Source organism: Mesoplodon densirostris, chromosome 16 (assembly GCF_025265405.1).
Source record: "Mesoplodon densirostris isolate mMesDen1 chromosome 16, mMesDen1 primary haplotype, whole genome shotgun sequence".
NCBI lineage: Eukaryota > Metazoa > Chordata > Mammalia > Artiodactyla > Ziphiidae > Mesoplodon > Mesoplodon densirostris.
The window spans coordinates 22223748-22242476 of NC_082676.1; the positions used below are offsets into that span (position 1 = coordinate 22223748).

Consider the following 18729-nt stretch of genomic DNA (forward strand, 5'->3'; position numbering starts at 1 on the left):
AGGAAAATCTTACTAAAAAAAAAAAAAAAAAAAAACTCATAGGAAAAAAGAATTGATGGCTTCTGAAATGGATGTATCTATGTACCCTTCTCTTTCCTTTCCCTTTTTTTTTTTGCCTATACAGTTAATAACCAGAATCGGTTCACTGTATTTCTGTTACACAACCCCAAGCTGCAATTGTACACATCCCTTGGGATCACGGTGGTCTCTTCTTTTTCTAAATGGAACAGGGTTTTACAACAGAAGTAATAAGCTTCACGTCAACATTTCCAAGGAAACTGACAATGTAGTTCTTCTGTCTCCCACTGGCTTTGTTGTTTCTTAAAGAACACTGAACCATTTGATACAAGGACATACTGTTAAAAAGTGGTTTGTGGAGGCAAGAAGCAAACATTTGGAGTACAGTCTATAATTAAGCCCAGTATACTGAAATCTTCTATTTGTAGCAAAATCTTACCAAAGATAGGCATCTGTAACCAAGTACAAAGAAATGGCAAACCAGTCCCCATCCAGGGGCAATGAGGGCATTTTTATAGCTCCACCCTCATTTCCTGCCAAATTCTAAAATGGCTATACCCCCAGGGGTATAATCTAGTCTTGTTAATACTACTTGGCTCATGTTCATATCTTAACTCTCCTGCTGCTAGCCAAAGACCATCCAAATATCCTCTCTGTACCCTAACTCTTGACTACCAAACGAAAAGAATGAGGCCAAGATGCCTGACACACACACAGGGACTCTGGCTCTCTCTTCCTTTCAGTACACAGTTCTCCACTGCCTAAGAGGCCCTGAAGGTCCCACCCTCACCTCACCTTTTCTCTTTCCTTATCAGAACGCTACAGCCAAATGAGAAATCTCTTTTTTTTTTTTTTTTTTTTTGAGTTCCTATACTCTAGGACGGCTACCTGCTGCTTTTTCCACAGCATGAGTTCCATTTTAAAATATCACCTCAGCAATCTTTTCTTCTTTTCCAAAATGTCTTCATCTATCCTTTGGCAGAGAGAGAGAGAGAAAAAAACAAACAAAAAAAATGGCCCTTTTTTCCTTATTGATTCTGTCAGGCACTGTGAAATCCAGGCACTCTTAACACAGGAATGAAAAGAAGTCACCTGGCAACTAAACTGACACTGGGGTGGAAGGGTAAACCAGAGGGGAAAAGCTTGTTAGGTAAGGGCTAAGAGGTACTGGACCTCTGAACAGTCCCCAGAAACAAAAGCTGAAACTCAACTACAAATCTACATGAAGGACTTCTTTGAAACTTGAGTAGAAAGGTTATAAGAAATGAATAACTAAAACATAACCCTGTAACACCTAGGAGTATGATGGAAGAAGAGTCGAGAGGGTGAAGTATTCCAAAGGGGGGTAAACTAAAGTGCGGGCACTTGAGTTGGTTTCTGCTCTGAAGCCCAGCATGGACACAGGCCAAACAGGACAGTGAGCCCAGGACTAGAGCTGATGCCTGGCTTCCCTGGAACCTTGAAGATCAGGTTCACAACCATCCTGTAGACTGTTCTATGTTCTTCACACACTAAAAAATTTCACATAGGAAAATAGGACTAAATATCTCTTGGCAGGAAATTGTGTTCTCAGCTACATGGCTTTTAATAAGTCACTCCTCATTCTTTGGGTCTATCTATGGGGTCTGCCAGCAATGCTATGACCCAATGACTCTAAACAGCAAAAATATTTCTCAGATTTTTCTTATTCATTTAGAAAATATTTACTGGGAGCCTAATGTATACTGTTGCTAGATTCTGGGGATATAAAATGGAAAACCTGGTCTCTGCTCTCAAGAGTCTTATAGTGGGCTTCCCTGGTGGTTCAGTGGCTAAGAATCCACCTGCCAATGCAGGGGACATGGGTTCAAGCCCTGGTCCAGGAAGATCCCACATGCTGGGGAGCAGCTAAGCCCATGAGCCACAAATACTGAGCCTGCATGCTACAACTACTGAAGCCCGTGCACCTAGAGCCTGTGCTCAGCAGCAAGAGAAGCCACTGCAATGAGAAGCCTGCACACTGCAACGAAGAGTAGCCCCTGCTCGCCGCAACTAGAGAAGGCCCACGTGCAGCAGCGAAGACCTAATGCAGCCAAAAATAAATGAATAAAATAAATAAATTTATATATATATATATATATAAAAGAATCTTATAGTACAGCCAGAGACAAACAGATGTTCACCACACAGGGTGGTAAGTGCTCCCACAGAGGTATGCAAGGGATACCACAACCTAATCTCTACAATCTAGGGGGTGGGTGGGGGATATAAGGACAGGCCTAGGAGAAGTGATACAGGGGCAGAAGCTTCTTAAAGAAGTTTAGCCTAAACATCAAGGGTGAATCACCTGGAGAATACAGCAATGTGTTAAGGAATCTAAAGTAGTCTGGTTTAGACAGTAGAATGTAAATGTGTGGAAAAGGGAGAATGAGAAGACATGGTCACAGGAGAATTAGGCAGAGACCAGATCCTGAAGGGACTTGGTAGCGTTTCAAACGTTCATAAACAAATAAATAAAGCTTCATTTTTTAAAAAGTAAATTTCACTGATAGAAAAGAAACAGAATAATTTCCATATTTTCACAGAAGAAGGAAAAGGATGAAAGAACTAAAAGACAAAACAAAATAAAATAAAACCATGAAGGAAATCATCAGGACAAAATAAACAGAAGAGGGACTTCCCTGGTGGTACAGTGGTTAAGAATCTGCCTGCCAATGCAGGGACACGGGTTTGATCCCACATGCCGCGGAGCAACTAAGGCTGTGCGCAACAACTACTGAGCCTGTGCTCTAGAGCCTGTCACAACTACTGAGCCTGTGCACCACAACTACTGAAGCCCATGTGCCTAGAGTTCGTGCACCACAAGAGAAGCCACCGCAATGAGAAGCCTGCGCACCACAACAAAAGAGTAGCCCCCACTCGCAGCAACTAGAGAAAGCCCGCACGCAGCAATGAAGACCCAACACAGCCAAAAAAACCCACTATGTTTAAAAATAAATAAATAAATAAACACACAAACAGAAGAAAAGGGCCAAACATAATAGTCATTGTAATAGAAACAAGTACATCAAATTCATCTACTTAAAAACAAACTCTCGCATTGGACTAAAAAACCAAGAAACAGCTATATGCTCTTAACAGGAGTCACATATAATATAAAATGACATAAAATGTTAAAGAAGACCTTCTCACGCCTGTGGCCAGGCCTAAGAAAAGCTTCCCCCAGGGCTGACCTTCTCGCACTGGCTGCCAGGCGCTAAGACTGGATCTATCACTCCCGTGGCCTCTGGCTTTCCCATGCACCTGTCGCCACCAGGGCCGCTGTGACCCAGGGAGTCATGCCACCTTCGCACCTTGTCCTCACCAGGGCAGACCCAAGTGCTCCAGGGCAGCCTCAGGAGCAGACTCCTGTGGGTGGCTCACATGCAGAGGTGAGGCTAAAACCACAGTTGAGCCCCAGGGCAGGGCGACTAAGGAAGAGGAACAAAAGCCTTCCCGTGAAGCTGCACAAGCCTCAGATTAAGTCCTCGAGATCAGCTTGGTAAACCCCGCATCTACAGAATACCTGGATGGACAATGAGTGTTCCCACAAATGAAACTGGTCTAGCTGTAGCAGCTGCAGACTTTGAAGACTAGTACGTGCAGGAGGTGGACCAGGTCAGAGCCTGAGCTGCCCCCACAGTGCCCACAGTGGGACCAGAGACCTAACTAGAGGCTGTGGAGGGCCTCCTGGGGAGGCAAGTGCTGGCTGTGACTCATGGTGGGGGCAAGGATGCTGAAAGCTGAGACCCAGGAAAATATAATGATTACTATTTTTTAAAATGTTTTGTTCTGTTGTTGTTTTATTATTATTGTTTTTATTTTCATTTGAGTTTTTAAAAACTTCTAAAATATATTTTAATTTTTTAATATTTCTCTTTCTACATTACTTTTTTGTTCTGTGTTTTTTCCTTTTCTGTTTTTTTCTTTGTTCTGTTTTGTTTAAATCTTTTTTGCTTTGTTCTATTTGCTCTTATCTTTATCTTTTAAAAATTATCTTTGTGTGTTTGTTTTGTTTTCTTTGCTTTTTCCTTCAGTTTGCATTCTGCTTTTGTTTTGTTTTTTATTTTTTTGTCAATTTTGTTTTTAATTGTTTGATTTCATTTTGGGGTTCTTTTGTTTGTCTGCTTGTTCTCTTGTTTTTTCTTTTCCCTGTTTTTGTTTCTTTTTTTGTACGTTTTGTGTTTCTTTGTTTCTTTGTTTTTGTTTGGTTCTGCTTTTACCATCTGTCTGGGGCTTTGTCTGCTTCATTTGTTTGCTTGTTCTTAGTTGTTGTTGTTGTTTGCTTGTTTTTATCTTTGCTATCTGTCTTCAGTTTTCATTTGTTTTCTTCCTGCCCTTTTTTTCCCCCACCCTCTTATTGCCAAGCTGTGCGGCTTGTGGGGTCTTGGTTCCCAGGCCGGGTTTTGGGCCTGAGCCTCTGGTGTGGGAGCGCTGAGTCCAGTACACTGGAATGCCAGAGAATTCCCAGTTCCAGGTAATATTAAATGGCAAGAGGTCTCCTGGAGGTCTACATCTCAACTCCAAGACCCAGCTGCACCCAAATGCCTGCAGGCTCCAGTGCTGAATGCCCCACATCAAACAACAAGCAAGACAGGAACACAAACCCACGCATCAGCAGACAGGCTGCCTAAAGTCGTACTAAGCCCACAGACACCCCAAGAACACACCATGTGATGTGGCCTTGCCCATCTGAGTGATGAGATCCAGCTCCACCCACCAGAATGCAGGCACCAGTCCCTCCCACAAGGAAGCCTACCCAAACCACTGGACCAACCTCGCCCACAGGGGGCAGACACCAGAAACAAGAGGAACTACGACCCTGCAGCCTGCAGGAAGGAGACCCCAAACACAGTAAGTTAGACAAAATAAGAAGACAGAGAAATATATTGCAGATGAAGGAGCAAGATAAAAAACCACAAGACGAAATAAATGAAGAGGAAATAGGCAAGCTACCTGAAAAAGAATTCAAGGTAGTGACAGTAAAGATAATCTAAAATCTCAGAAAGAGAATGGACAAAATACAAGAAACGTTTAATAAGGACCTAGAAGAACTAAAGAACAAACAAACAGTGATGAACAACACAATAACTGAAATTAAAAATACACTAGAAGGAATCAATAGCAGATAACTGAGGCACAAGAATGGATAAGTGAGCTGGAAGAAAGAATGGTGGAAACAACTGCTGCAGAGCAGAATAAAGAAAAGAGAATGAAAAGAACTGAAGACAGTCTCAGAGACCTCTGGGACATTAAACACTCCAACATTCAAATTATAGGGGACTCAGAAGAAGGAGACAAAGAGAACGGGTCTGAGAAAATATCTGAAGAGACTGTAGTCAAAAACTTTCCTAACATGGGAAAGGAAATAGTCAATCAAGTCCAGGAAGCTCAGAGAAATAGGAAATATGAATAAACCAATCACAAGTAATGAAATTGAAACTATGATTTAAAATCTTCCAACAAACAAAAGTTCAGGACCAGATGGCTTCACAGGCGAATTCTATCAAACATTTAGAAAAGAGCTAACACCGATCCTTCCCAAACTCTTCCAAAATATTAGAGGGAGGAACACTCCCAAACTCATCTACGAGGCCACCATCACCCTGATAGCAAAACCAGACAATTTATCACAAAAAAAGAAAATTACAGGCCAATATCACTGATGAACATAGAGGCAAAAAACTAGCAAACCGAATCTAACAACACATTAAAAAAATCATACACCATGATCAAGTGGGATTTTTCCCAGGGATGCAAGGATTCTTCAATATATGCAAATCAATCAATGTGATACACCATATTAACAAATTGAAGAATAAAAACCATATGATCATCTAAATAGATGCGGAAAAGGCTTTCAACTAAATTCAACACCCATTTATGATAAAAACTCTCCAGAAAGTGGGCATAGAGGGACCCTACCTCAACATAATAAAGGCCATATATGACAAACCCACAGCAAACATTATTCTCAATGGTGAAAAACTGAAAGTGTTTCCTCTAAAATCAGGAACAAGACAAGGGTGCCCACTCTTGCTACTATTATTTAACATAGTTTTGGAGTCTTAGCCACATCAATCAGAGAAAAAAAGAAATAAAAGGAATCCAGATTGGCAAAGAAGAAGAAAAACTGTCACTGTTTGCAGATGACATGATACTATACATAGAAAATCCTAAAGATGCCACCAGAAAACTACTAGAGCTAATCAATGAATTTGGTAAAGTTGCAGGATACAAAATTAACGCACAGAAATCTCTTGCATTCCTTACAGTAATGATGAAAAGTCTGAAAGAGAAATTAAAGAAACACTCCCATTTACCATGACAACAAAAAGAATAAAATACCTAGGAATAAACCTACCTAGGGAGACAAAAGACCTGTATGCAGAAAACTATAAAACACTGTTGAAAGAAATTAAAGATGATACCAACAGCTGGAGAGATATACCATGTTCTTGGATTGGAAGAATCAATATTGTGAAAACGACTATACTACCCAAAGCAATCTACAGATTCAATGCAATCCCTATCAAATTACTAATGGCATCTTTTACAGAACTAGAAAAAAAATCTTAAAATTTGTATGCAGACACAAAAGACCCTGAATAGCCAAAGAACTCATGAGGGAAAAAAAATGGAGCTGGAGGAATCAGACTCCCTGACTTCAGACTATACTACAAAGCTACAGTAATCAAGACAGTATGGTACTGGCACAAAAACAGAAATATAGATCAATGGAACAGGATAGAAAGCCCAGAGATAAACCCATGCACCTATGGTCAACTGATCTATGACAAAGGAGGCAAGGATATATATAATGGAGAAAAGACAGTCTCTTCAATAAGTGGTGCTGGGAAAACTGGACAGCTACATGTAAAAGAATGAAATTAGAACACTCCATAACACCAAACACAAAAATAAACTCAAAATGGATTAGAGGCCTAAATGTAAGACTGGACACTATAAAACTCTTAGAGGAAAACAAAGGAAGAGCACTCTGTGACATAAATCACAGCAAGATCTTTTTTGATCCACCTCCTAGAGTAATGGAAAAAAACCCAAAAATAAACAAATGGGACCTAATGAAACTTAAAAGCTTTTGCAAAGCAAAGGAAACTACAAACAAGACAAAAAGACAACCCTGAGAATGGGAGAAAATATTTGCAAATGAATCAATGGACAAAGGATAAATCTCCAAAATATATAAACAGCTCACGCAGCTCAATATTAGAAAAACAAACAACCCATTCCAAAAATGGCCAGAAGACCTAAATAGACATTTCTCCAAAGAAGACATGCAGATGGCCAAGAATCACATGAAAAGCTGCTCAACATCACTAATTATTAGAGAAATGCAAATCAAAACTACAGTGAGGTATCACCTCACACCATTTAGAATGGGCATCTGGGGATGGTGGTGTGCTGAACTGGGCAACTGGGATTGACATGTATACACTGATGTGTATAAAATTGATGACTAATAAGAACCTGCTGTATAAAAAAATAAATAAAATAAAATTCAAAAATTTTAAAAGAATAAATAAATAATGGGCTTCATCAGAAAATCTACAAACAACAAATGCTGGAGAGGGTGTGGAGAAAAGGGAACCTTCTTGCACTGCTGGTGGGAATGTAAATTGATACAGCCACTATGGAGAACAGTATGGAGGTTCCTTAAAAAACTAAAAATAGAATTACCATATGACCCAGCAATCCCACTACTGGGCATATACCCAGAGAAAACCATAATTCAAAAAGACACATAGCGGGCTTCCCTGGTGGCGCAGTGGTTGAGAGTCTGCCTGCCGATGCAGGGGACATGGGTTCGTGCCCTGGTCCGGGAGGATCCCACATGCCGCGGAGCAGCTGGGCCCATGAGCCATGGCCGCTGAGCCTGCGCATCCAGAGCCTGTGCTCCGCAACGGGAGAGGCCACAACAGTGAGAGGCCTGTGTACCGCCAAAAAAAAAAAAAAAAAAAAGACACATGCACCCCAACGTTCACTGCAGCACTATTTACAACAGCCAGGTCATGGAAGCAACCTAAATGCCCATTGACAGGCAAATGGATAAAGAAGATGTGGTACATATATACAATGGAATATTACTCAGCCAAAAGGAATGAAACTGGGTCATTTGTAGAGATGTAGATGAATCTAGAGACTGTCATACAGAGTGAAGTAAGTCAGACAGAGAAAAACAAATACTGCATATTAACACATATATGTGGAACTTAGAAAAATGGTACAGATGAACCGGTTTACAGGGCAGAAATTGAGACACAGATGTAGAGAACAATGTATGGACACCAAGGGGGGAAAGCAGTGGCGGGTGGTGGTGGTGGTGTGATGAATTGGGAGATTGGGATTGACATGTATACACTGATGTGTATAAAATGGATGACTAATAAGAACCTGCTGTATAAAAATTAAATAAAATAAAATTCAAAAATTAAAAAAAAGGATTATAAAAGAGACGTAAAGAGGTGAAAAAGAAAAAGATGAAATGAAATGGAAGATACAGAAAAGAATGATACAAATACAAGGACAACATATTAATAAACTTGAACATCTATGAAATTGAAAATTTCTAGGAAAACATAACGTATCAAATTGTCTTTAAAAATCAGAACATTGATGAAAGAAATCAAAGACCTAAATAAATGAAGAAATATACCATGTTCATTGATTGGAAGACTCATTATTGCAAAGATGTCCATCCTCTCCAAAAGAACCTACAGATTCAATATGATACCAATCAAAACCCCAGCAGAGTTTTTCTAGAAATTAACAGGCTGATATTAAAATTTATACAGAAAGACAAAGACAGTAAAGAACTAGAATAGTTAAAAAGACATTAAGTCAGAGGATTCACACCATGTAATTTCAAGACTTAACCATAAAGTCAAAATAGGGTTGTGCTGGCAAAACGATAGATACACAGATCAATGGAGCAGAATAGAAAGCACAGAAATAGACCCACACATACATAATTGATTTCTGACAAAGGTGTAAAGGCAATTAAACGGAACGTGGACAGTCTTTGCAATAAATGGTGCCAGAACTGGACATCTATATGCAAAAATAATAAATAAAACCAAGAACCTCAATTCATATCTAACACTACATATAAAAATTAACTTAAAATGGATCACAGACCTATAAATGCCTAAAACTGAAAGTTGTAAAAGAAAATATGAAAGGAACAGTTTGAGACCTTGGGTTAGACAAACACAGTTTATATACCACATCAAAAGCACAATTTAAAAAATATTTTTTACAAATTAGACTTTATCTAAGTAAAACTTTTGCTCTTTAAAAGACACTGCTAAAAAATGAAAAGGCAAGCCACAGACTAGGAAAACAATATTTCTAAAACATGTATCTGACAAAGACTTCTCTCTAGAGTAAAGAACACTTAGGGCCTCCCTGGTGGCGCAGTGGTTAAGAGTCCGCCTGCCGATGCAGGGGATACGGGTTCGTGCCCCGGTCTGGGAGGATCCCATATGCCGCGGAGCGGCTGGGCCCGTGAGCCATGGCCGCTGGGCCTGCGCATCCGGAGCCTGTGCTCCGCAACGGGAGAGGCCACAACAGTGAGAGGCCCGCATACAGCAAAAAGAAAAAAAAAAAAAAAAAAAAAACAAAACACTTAAAACTCAGTAAGACAACCCAAATAAAATTTAGACAAAAGGTCTGAACAAAGGTTTGACTTTAACAAAAGATATAAGAAAGGTCAATATGAACATGAAAAGATGCTCAACAACCTGAGTAATCAGTTATATGCAGATTAAAGCCACAATACACACTCACTCAAATGGCTAAAACTAAAATCTGACAATACCAGGTATTAAGGAGGATACAGAGCAACTGGATTTCTCATGCCTTGCTGGTAGGGATATAAAATGATACAATCATTTTGGGAAACAACTTGGTAGTTTCTAATAGTAAATTTTTATTTAATATATGACTCACTCATTCTACTCCCAGGTATTTACCCAAGAGAAATGAAAATATATGTTTATCCAAAGACTTTTAAGCAGCTTTATTCACAATAGCAAAACAATGGAAACAACCCAAATGTCTAGAACAGGTGAATAAATAAACAAACTGATATGCGGGAATGGATTAATATAATGGAATACTACTAAGCATAAAAAAAGAATCACACTACTGATACATGCAAAATAAATGAACCTCAAAAACAACCTGTTGAGTTAAATAAGCTAAACAAAACACATACTGTATGATTCTATTTATATGAAATTCTAGAATGACAATGTTTGACTGGGGTCAAAGGTGGATTGGTGGGAACTGATTGCAAAAGGGATCAAGGAAATTTTGGAGGGTGATAAAAATGATCTACATATGCATTGTCCGATATTGTAGCCACTAGCCACATGTAGCCACTGAGCATCTGAAATATAGCTAAATTTCAGATTTAAATTGAGGAGCTAAAATTTTAATTTAATTTAAATAAATTTAAGTTTAAAAATTGATACTTGATTCAGTTATTGGGAAACAGTTAAGTATGTTCAGAGAAACCTAAGTATGGGAATCTACTTTTTCAACTGTAAATTTTATGAAATCTAAACACAAATCAAGTACTGTAATGAAAATTTAGCATTGAATTCAGATGTTAATGTAAAATACACACTGGATTTTAAAGACTTAGTAGGAAAAAATAATGCAAAATGGCTTAATAATATTTTTATTGATTACATGTTGAATTGATTTATAATATATGGCATTAAATAAAACCCATTATTTTGTTTCTTTGAAACTTTTTACTGTGGCTACTACAAAATATAAAACTATGTATTGCCAACTCAAGGTTGTCACTTGCCATCTGCCTCTACAAGGATTAGGTCACTAACCACAGCAGTCGCTGACCTTCAACACACCCTGAAAGGAGTTCAGGGTGGAGATATCAGGAATGAGGCACTCTGTGCTCTGGCAAGAACTGGCAGAACAGGCCTCCAGAGAGTTAGATATTTTCCGAAGATTTTTTGTTGTTGTTGAAGTATAGTTGATTTACAATGTCGTGTTAGTTGCAGGTGTACAGCAAAGTGATTCAGCTCCGTTACAGATTCTTTTCCATTATAGGTCATTACAAAATATCAAATAAAGTTCCCTGTGCTATACATTAGGTCCTTACTGTTTATCTATTTTATATATAGTAGTGCGTATGTGTTAATCCCAAACTCCTAATTTATCTCTCCTCTCAACCCTTTCCCCTTTGGTAACCATAAGTTTGTTTTCTATGTCTGTGAGTCTATTTATGTTTTGTAAATAAGTTCATTTGCACCATTTTTTTAGATTCTACATATAAGTGACACCATATAATATTTGTCTTTCCCTGTCTGAATGACTTCACTCAGTATGATAATCTCCAGGTCTATCCATGTTGCTGCAAATGGCAATATTTTATTCTCTTTTATGGCTGAATAATATTCCATTGTATATATATATATATATATATATATATATATATATATATATATATATATATACACATATACATACAGCATCTTCTTTATCCATTCATCTGTTGATGGACAATTAAGTTACTTGCATGTCTTGGCTACTGTAAATAGTGCTGCTATGAACATTGGAGTGCATGTATCTTTTCAGATTACAGTTTTCCTCTTTTCTAGATATATGCCTAGGAGTGGGACTACTGGGTCATATGGTAACTCTATTTTTAGTTTTTTAAGGAACTTCCATACAGTTCTCCATAGTGGCTGCACCAATTTACATTCCTACTAACAGTGTAGGAGGGTTCCCTTTTCTCCACACCCTCTCTGCATTTATTATTTGTAAACTTTTTTTTTTTTTTTTTTTGGTAGGTGGGCCTCTCACTGTTGTGGCCTCTCCCCTTGCGGAGCACAGGCTCCGGACGCGCAGGCTCAGCGGCCATGGCTCACGGGCCTAGCTGCTCTGCGGCATGTGGGATCTTCCCAGACCGGGGCACGAACCCGTGTCCCCTGCATCGGCAGGCGGACTCTCAACCACTGCGCCACCAGGGAAGCCCTGTAAACTTCTTGATGATGGCCATTCTGACTGGTGTGAGCTGATGCCTCATTTTAGTTTTGACTTGCATTTCTGTAATAATAGCAATGTTGAACATCTGTTCACGTGCCTGTTGGCTATCTGTATGTCTTCTTTGGAAAAATGTCTATTTAGGTCTTCTGTCCAATTTCTGATTGGGTTGTTTTTTTGCTATTGAGCAGTATGAGCCGTTTGTATATTTTGGGAATTAAGCCCTTGTCTGTCACATTGTTTCCAAATATTTTCTCCCATTCCGGAGGTTGTCTTTTCATTTTATTTATGGTTTCCTTTGCTGTGCAAAAGCTTATATGTTTGATTAGGCCCCATTTGTTTATTTTTGCTTTTATTTCTTTTGCCTTGGGAGACTGACCTAAGAAAACATTGTTATGATTTATGTCAGAGAATGTTTTGCCTATGTTTTCTTTCAGGAGTTTTATGGTGTCGTGTCTTATATTTAAGTCTTTAAGCCATATTGAGTTTATTTTTGTGTATGGTGGAAGGGCAGGAGAAGATTTTATGAGCCTAATTTCTTGTAACCTCTCATATCTAGAAAAACAGTAAAATCATTAATCTTCTCCTCACAACTAGCAGCAACCCTCTGCCGAAATGTGTGCTTGATTGCACGTATTCCCCTTCACCAAAATCATATATGTACTGACCTCCCCCCTTACCTCTTCAGAACAGTTCCTCAGAGCTATCTGAGAGGCTGTCTCCCAGGCTATAGTCCTCATTTTGCCCCAAATAAAACTTAACTCACAACTCTCACGTTGTGCATTCTTTTCAGTCGGCAGTATCTTGCATCTTCATTGTGGTGAAAACAAAGGTATATACATTTGTCAAAATTAAAATTAGTGTTTGATTGCATATAAATTATGCCTCAATAAAGGTGATAAAACTATTAAATTGGGTAGTATTGGGTTGGCCAAAAAGTTCTTTCGGATTTTTCTGTAAGATGGCACAGAAAACGCGAACGAACTTTTTGGCCAACCCACTATATATATGTGTGTGTGTGTGTGTGTGTGTGTGTGATAACTTGTGCATATAAATGTATAAATGACTATCTTGTTGGTGACCTTTCCTTATCAATAATCAGAAACATAAAAAAAAATTCTGTGGACATGCAAAATTAACTGTGCCTCTCAATAGTTAACACATGAAATTATATTACGGTTATTTAATGTTGGCCTCCATCACTAGCAACTGAGTTTCTTGAAGGCAGGAATCCTGTCTTGTTCATGTCCGTATAAGCCTAGCACTTAACACAGTAAGTTAACATAGCACTTTACCAATGTTTTAAGAACGGCAGAACTGTCCCAGCCAATTTATATATATAGTCTAATACCCACAAAGATCCCTGCAAATTTGGCATTATTACTCCCATTTTTCATATGAAAAAAGTGAGGGTCAGAGGACAGAAAGCTTAGAGTAACTCACCAAATATCCAGAACTAGTAAGTGAAAGAACTAAGTTCCAAACCCACATTTGCCTCAACTCCACAGCCCGTTCTTCCACACTACATCATACTGCCACCTCTCCAGGTGGCCATTTCATAACTGTTTGATGAACGTCTAAATCAAAATAAAGATTAGTATTTAGGGGCAGTGGAAGCACAGAAATTTTCCTGAACTTCTAGTGTTACAGCTTCATAGTCTTTGAATGGGTTTCCTTGAGACAGAGAGCAACTTGGCAGCTCTTGCTAGAAGATCAGAAAGGATGAATCTAGTAGGGAAAAAAAAAATCCCTCCCAATTAAACTTTCCATTTGGGAGTCTGAAGAAGAAAAATAACCCAGAACAAAGAGCATGGGAAAGAGAAAAAAAGAAATGCCGAATCTGCTAATATAGTTAATTAATGTGAAAGAATTAATCTAACAGTAACTTCAGCATTCAAAAATGAAGTTAGGAGATCCTACAAAGGTAGTACAGTTTCTAAGTCTTTTGGAGCTCCTTTTTAATTAGGCTCCCAGAATTTCAGCATTCCTGTTTGAATAATCCATATTTCTGGTTATTTATTCAGCTCCCCACTGCTGCACATTTACAAGCCATATGCTACAGGAATACATCACCTCATATTTGCACTCAAACATCCAAAGACACTGACAGTTCAGACCTTTAAGAAGCTTAGAGGAAAGTCCCTGCAGAGTATAGTTTTAAGGTTAGAAGGTCCAGGAAGCCAAATGCATCTTCTTTATATGCTATTTGCTTGAGAGAAGGTGGGTCATTTCAACAAAAGGACAGGCAATTAGAAGGGTAAAGGAGATAAACAAACAAAAGACTTAAGAGAGTAAAGCTAGCAAAAATCAGCTGAACACTAAAGGCTTCTGAATAATTCCAATGCCCCTCTCTGCACTTTAAAATAAATTTTTAAAAACAATTCCACAAAGGAAGATTCTTCAATCAATCTAAGGTCTGGTATACACTGGACAAACCAAGAGGTCTACTGTGCCCCTGGGCCTACACAAGCCTTTAAAGAGGAGAGGTTTTAGTAACATATACCTTGATAATCTTAAATACAAAAATAGTTTAAACACAAAAATTTGTAGAATTTGTCATTGGAGAATTTTTTATAACAACAAAACAATGGAAATACCTTCAATATCAATAACAAAGTAAGACTACGTTATATTCCCTTAGAGTGTATTATTCAGTTATTGAAAACTCTCATGAAGGTTATGTCAAAACATGGGAAACAGCATGTTAAGTTCGAACAAACAAACAAGAAAAAACAGTAGAGAAAATTACATGTGTGGTAGGCCTAAAAAGCTGTTAAAGAGAAAACAATTATGGGAAAAAAGACTACAAGGAATATGCATCCAAAGTTGGGCTGTGTTCAAGTGACAGAGCTGTTTTTTAGCTTCTTGGAGGCAGGAATCCTGTCCTCCAATTCTGTATAAGCCAAGCACTTAACATAGTACCTTATCAGTCCTACTACTAATAGTAGTTTTGCATGTCTATATTCTAAGCTATCAAATTTATTTAAAAATTTTTTCAATGAAATAAATTAACAGAATTTTCAGTGTACTTGAATATGTTTCAAGACAGCAGACTCTGGCTCAATTTCATAAATAATCCCATGATTATAGTCTCTTGCATCTCTCAATTGAAAAAACCGACCATTGATACTACAACCCCTTCTCTGGTTACCCCTTCACACCATTTCTCTATTTCCCTTCCAAGCCAGATTTCTCAAAAGAGTTATCCATAACAAGCTATCTTCTATTTACTTCCAACTTTAGGATTCTGTGAATTATACTAACATGATATTTACTATAAATATTTTAAGAAATTAAAGCATAAATAATAAGATATACAAGGAAAGCACTATAAAGAAAAGTTCTAGAACTGTCTTGCACATTTTCATATCTCCTATGCTAGCCACATAGCACATGTGCAATGCATTATTGAAAATAACACATAATGAAAAATATGTATAAGTGAAAAATATGAATTATATTCTGCTGTCAATAATAAAAATATGGACAAACATATGGCATAGACAGGTCTCTGTGGAATATAAAGAAAACTGGGCTAAGTTTAGAAATTAATATAGGATATGTTGAGAAGTTAATGACTAGATTTCCCAAAACCAACACACTATAAGGAGGAGCAAAAAAAAACATTTCCCTTTGATGGAGTGGTCCTATTACCAAATGACCTAACAATAGGGCACAAACAGACTGAAATATACTTTTTATTCATCCAATCTAACTTTAGAAAAGACCATACACACACTTGAAGACTTTATTGTTTTATATATCTAGCAAACTCAATGGAATAAAAGACCATAGCTACATGTTCTTGAATCCAGGCTAACAGTGAGGAGTTGGGCAAAAAAAGATGGAGAGCTAGGAGATAATAGGAGATAAGAAGCATACCTTAGCATGAGATTCATCAGTTGAAGACCCTCACCCTTCAGGAAGCGCTCACGATTAGAACTGAGCATTAGGCAGGAACAGAGTGAATCAAACAGATTCTCCATCATCTCCTGCTCCTCGGCTGTGCTAGGATTGTGTCTTTTAAACACCTGTCAAGTAAAGATATCAGAAAGCACAGAACCATAAGAGAATGTCTTTTCATCAACCAGCACTCAACAGTTTCCAAAGCCTATCTACTCCAAAAACCCTACAACTGAGGAAACAGAAGCTTACCAAACAAAATTCTCATCAGTTTCCATTATAAAGAAACTGGGCTTTCTGATGCACAGGTTAAATAAATGGCTACCAGTTCATGCAAAAAATCAGAACACTCAACCTGACCACTGAGTCCACGAATAACTGATAGTTCCAAGGAGGCAATTTAACAAAAACCAACAAAACCTTTTCATTGTGAAATATATTAACATGTAGAAAACTCTATAAAAGACAAGTATAGCTAAATGAATAAAGTGAACACCCCTGAAACCAGCATCCAGATCAAGAAACAACTTTGCCAGCTACTCCCCAAAGCCCTCCACTTGCGCTACGCAACCACATTTCTTCCCCTTCTAAAAGAAACCACAGTCCTGAAGGGCAAATCTTGGCTCAATATAAGGAACAGTTTCCTAACCATCAGGGCTACTGAACTGCCTCATAGACTAGTTGTGGCTCTAAATCATGGGAACAGCGAAAAGCAGTTTTATCTTTGCCAGAAATATATGGCATGTTAAGAGGAAAGCCTTTTAACAGTGTATGCATACCCATACAGTCTACTACAAAATGATCAATAATCTTGCGGGAACAGGACTAAGCACTTTCCCAGAATTGGGAGATTCATGTTTCAAAGCTCTGTTTTTTGGGGTGGAGGCCAAGCCACTCAGGCTGCTGGCACCAAGACGAAAGCTGTATGCAAACTGACATCTCAGACACTCCCAACAGTCTTAAGATTTTATCCAAATGATCTATTTTCAGTCCTGGTTTTGGAATAGCACAGATGAGATTTGTTAGAAAAAAAATCTTAACAGTATTTTCAGAATGCCAGCAGAACAACATTTCAACAGGATTTACATTTCTTACAACGAGCAAATGGCAATTTCTAATTTCTTTTTCCAGCCTCCAGTGCCACATCCTTCCCTATCCTCCTCTCTGACCTCTATCCCACTGTGTTGGAACTTGTACTCCTGAAGCTTATCTGGATCCTAACTGAACAGACTCCAATTTAGTGGCAGACTGACGGGAAAGCAAGTGAATAATCTTGGGAGTGGGTCAACTAAAAATAATTTGGCATTCTTGGCTCAAGAATATACACTTAAGCAGGAAGCACACACACCTCTTTTGAATTGATAAATATCAGAAGACTGAGAAAGTCCACACCAGATACACAGTGATATCTGGTCATAAAGAGCAAATGACTAAGAAAAGGAGGCAAACCATGTACCTCCAATGTGACCTCAAACCTACCAACACACTCCATATGGCTTGCATCACATGGCTTATTCCTTCCAACAATTTCCAGCTCCACCTCCCATTTAAAGCAAGCCATGTATCTTCACGGCAGACAGGAAGCATAAGAATTACTCACGGATAACTGCTGAAGAAGCACATCGATTCCATCCAGCTCCCCAAGCAATTCCCTGTTTTCTAAAAGGGGAAAAAAATAGAAGGAGAAAAAAAAAAATGAAGCTAACTGTCAGATTTTACAGCCGTCTAACACTGATACATCAGCAAACAAAATCAATACAGCTTGACAGAGTACAAAAGCTGCACAGAGAGCGAGAGGGAGAGCAAGGGGATGCCAAAGGCAAGAGAGCTTGCTGTCATGATCTGAAACAAGGCTGGCTCCTATCCTAACAGAATATCAATACCGAGAGGGAGCCTCACCATCATTGTCCTGGAGCAATATGGCCAGCACTTCACTACAATACAGTTTGTTGGCATCAAAAGGCATCTTTGCCTGTTGGGAAATAGGAGAAATGAGAAAAACGTTAAGGGGCCTTGCTTCCTTCCCCAGGACAAATTTTTTCACAAGTACTAGGATCTGAGTTAGAGAGAAGTAGACATTAGAAAGGGAAAGGGCAGGTTAAGGGTAAAAAAAAGTCTGCCTCTGCTCTCAGGAGACCAGACTCAAGCACTGCATAGTAAAACCATAAACAGTAGATGTACACAACAGCTCTCACACTCCTAAAGCCCAGGTGCAAATGTCACCTCCTCTGTGAAGCCTTCCCAGATTCCCCATTTTGAGTCTAGGGACTATTTCTAGCACATAATACATACTCAAATGTGAACTAGATAAAGGATTGAAAGTTTTGAACATTTAAGACTAAAATCCACCATGAAGCTTCATTCACAAGTTACAATCATAAAATTAGGCTGTAAATTAGCTGATAGATGATCAGAGAAGCTGAAAAGAAAGCAAGCTCTTGTTTTGATTAGTTGAATGTCTTTATAACAAAGTAGTTTCTTTTGGATTTTTTTTAAATGCTTAAAATTTAATTTGAAATCATAAACCTATCTGCTCATGGGCCATAATCTGCCTACTATTTAAAAAGGAAACCACATTAAATATTCAGAAATGTGTTAATATTTTAACACCCAAATTACTACCCACAATTCTTTCCCTGCTGCATGCTCTGCTACTTGGAGTTGCAGAGGGGACACATCTACTGCAGAGCCTATTTTTCATGGTCATCCACATTGTTGCCCCAGTAGTGAGACTCAAGTGTCTCATCATTA

At 38.5% G+C, this 18729-nt stretch overlaps 1 protein-coding gene across 1 annotated transcript in view; it reads right to left on the reverse strand.

The window, feature by feature from the left end:
- Positions 1 to 18729, reverse strand: part of CTNNBL1 (catenin beta like 1) — a 158666-nt gene that overhangs the window by 66373 nt on the left and 73564 nt on the right. The window contains exons 8-10 of the mRNA XM_060120252.1: positions 17878 to 17950; positions 17579 to 17637; positions 15958 to 16106 (exon numbers count right to left, since the gene is read on the reverse strand). Of these exons, the coding sequence (XP_059976235.1) occupies positions 15958 to 16106; positions 17579 to 17637; positions 17878 to 17950 (281 nt within the window). The remainder of the gene's footprint in view (positions 1 to 15957; positions 16107 to 17578; positions 17638 to 17877; positions 17951 to 18729) is intronic.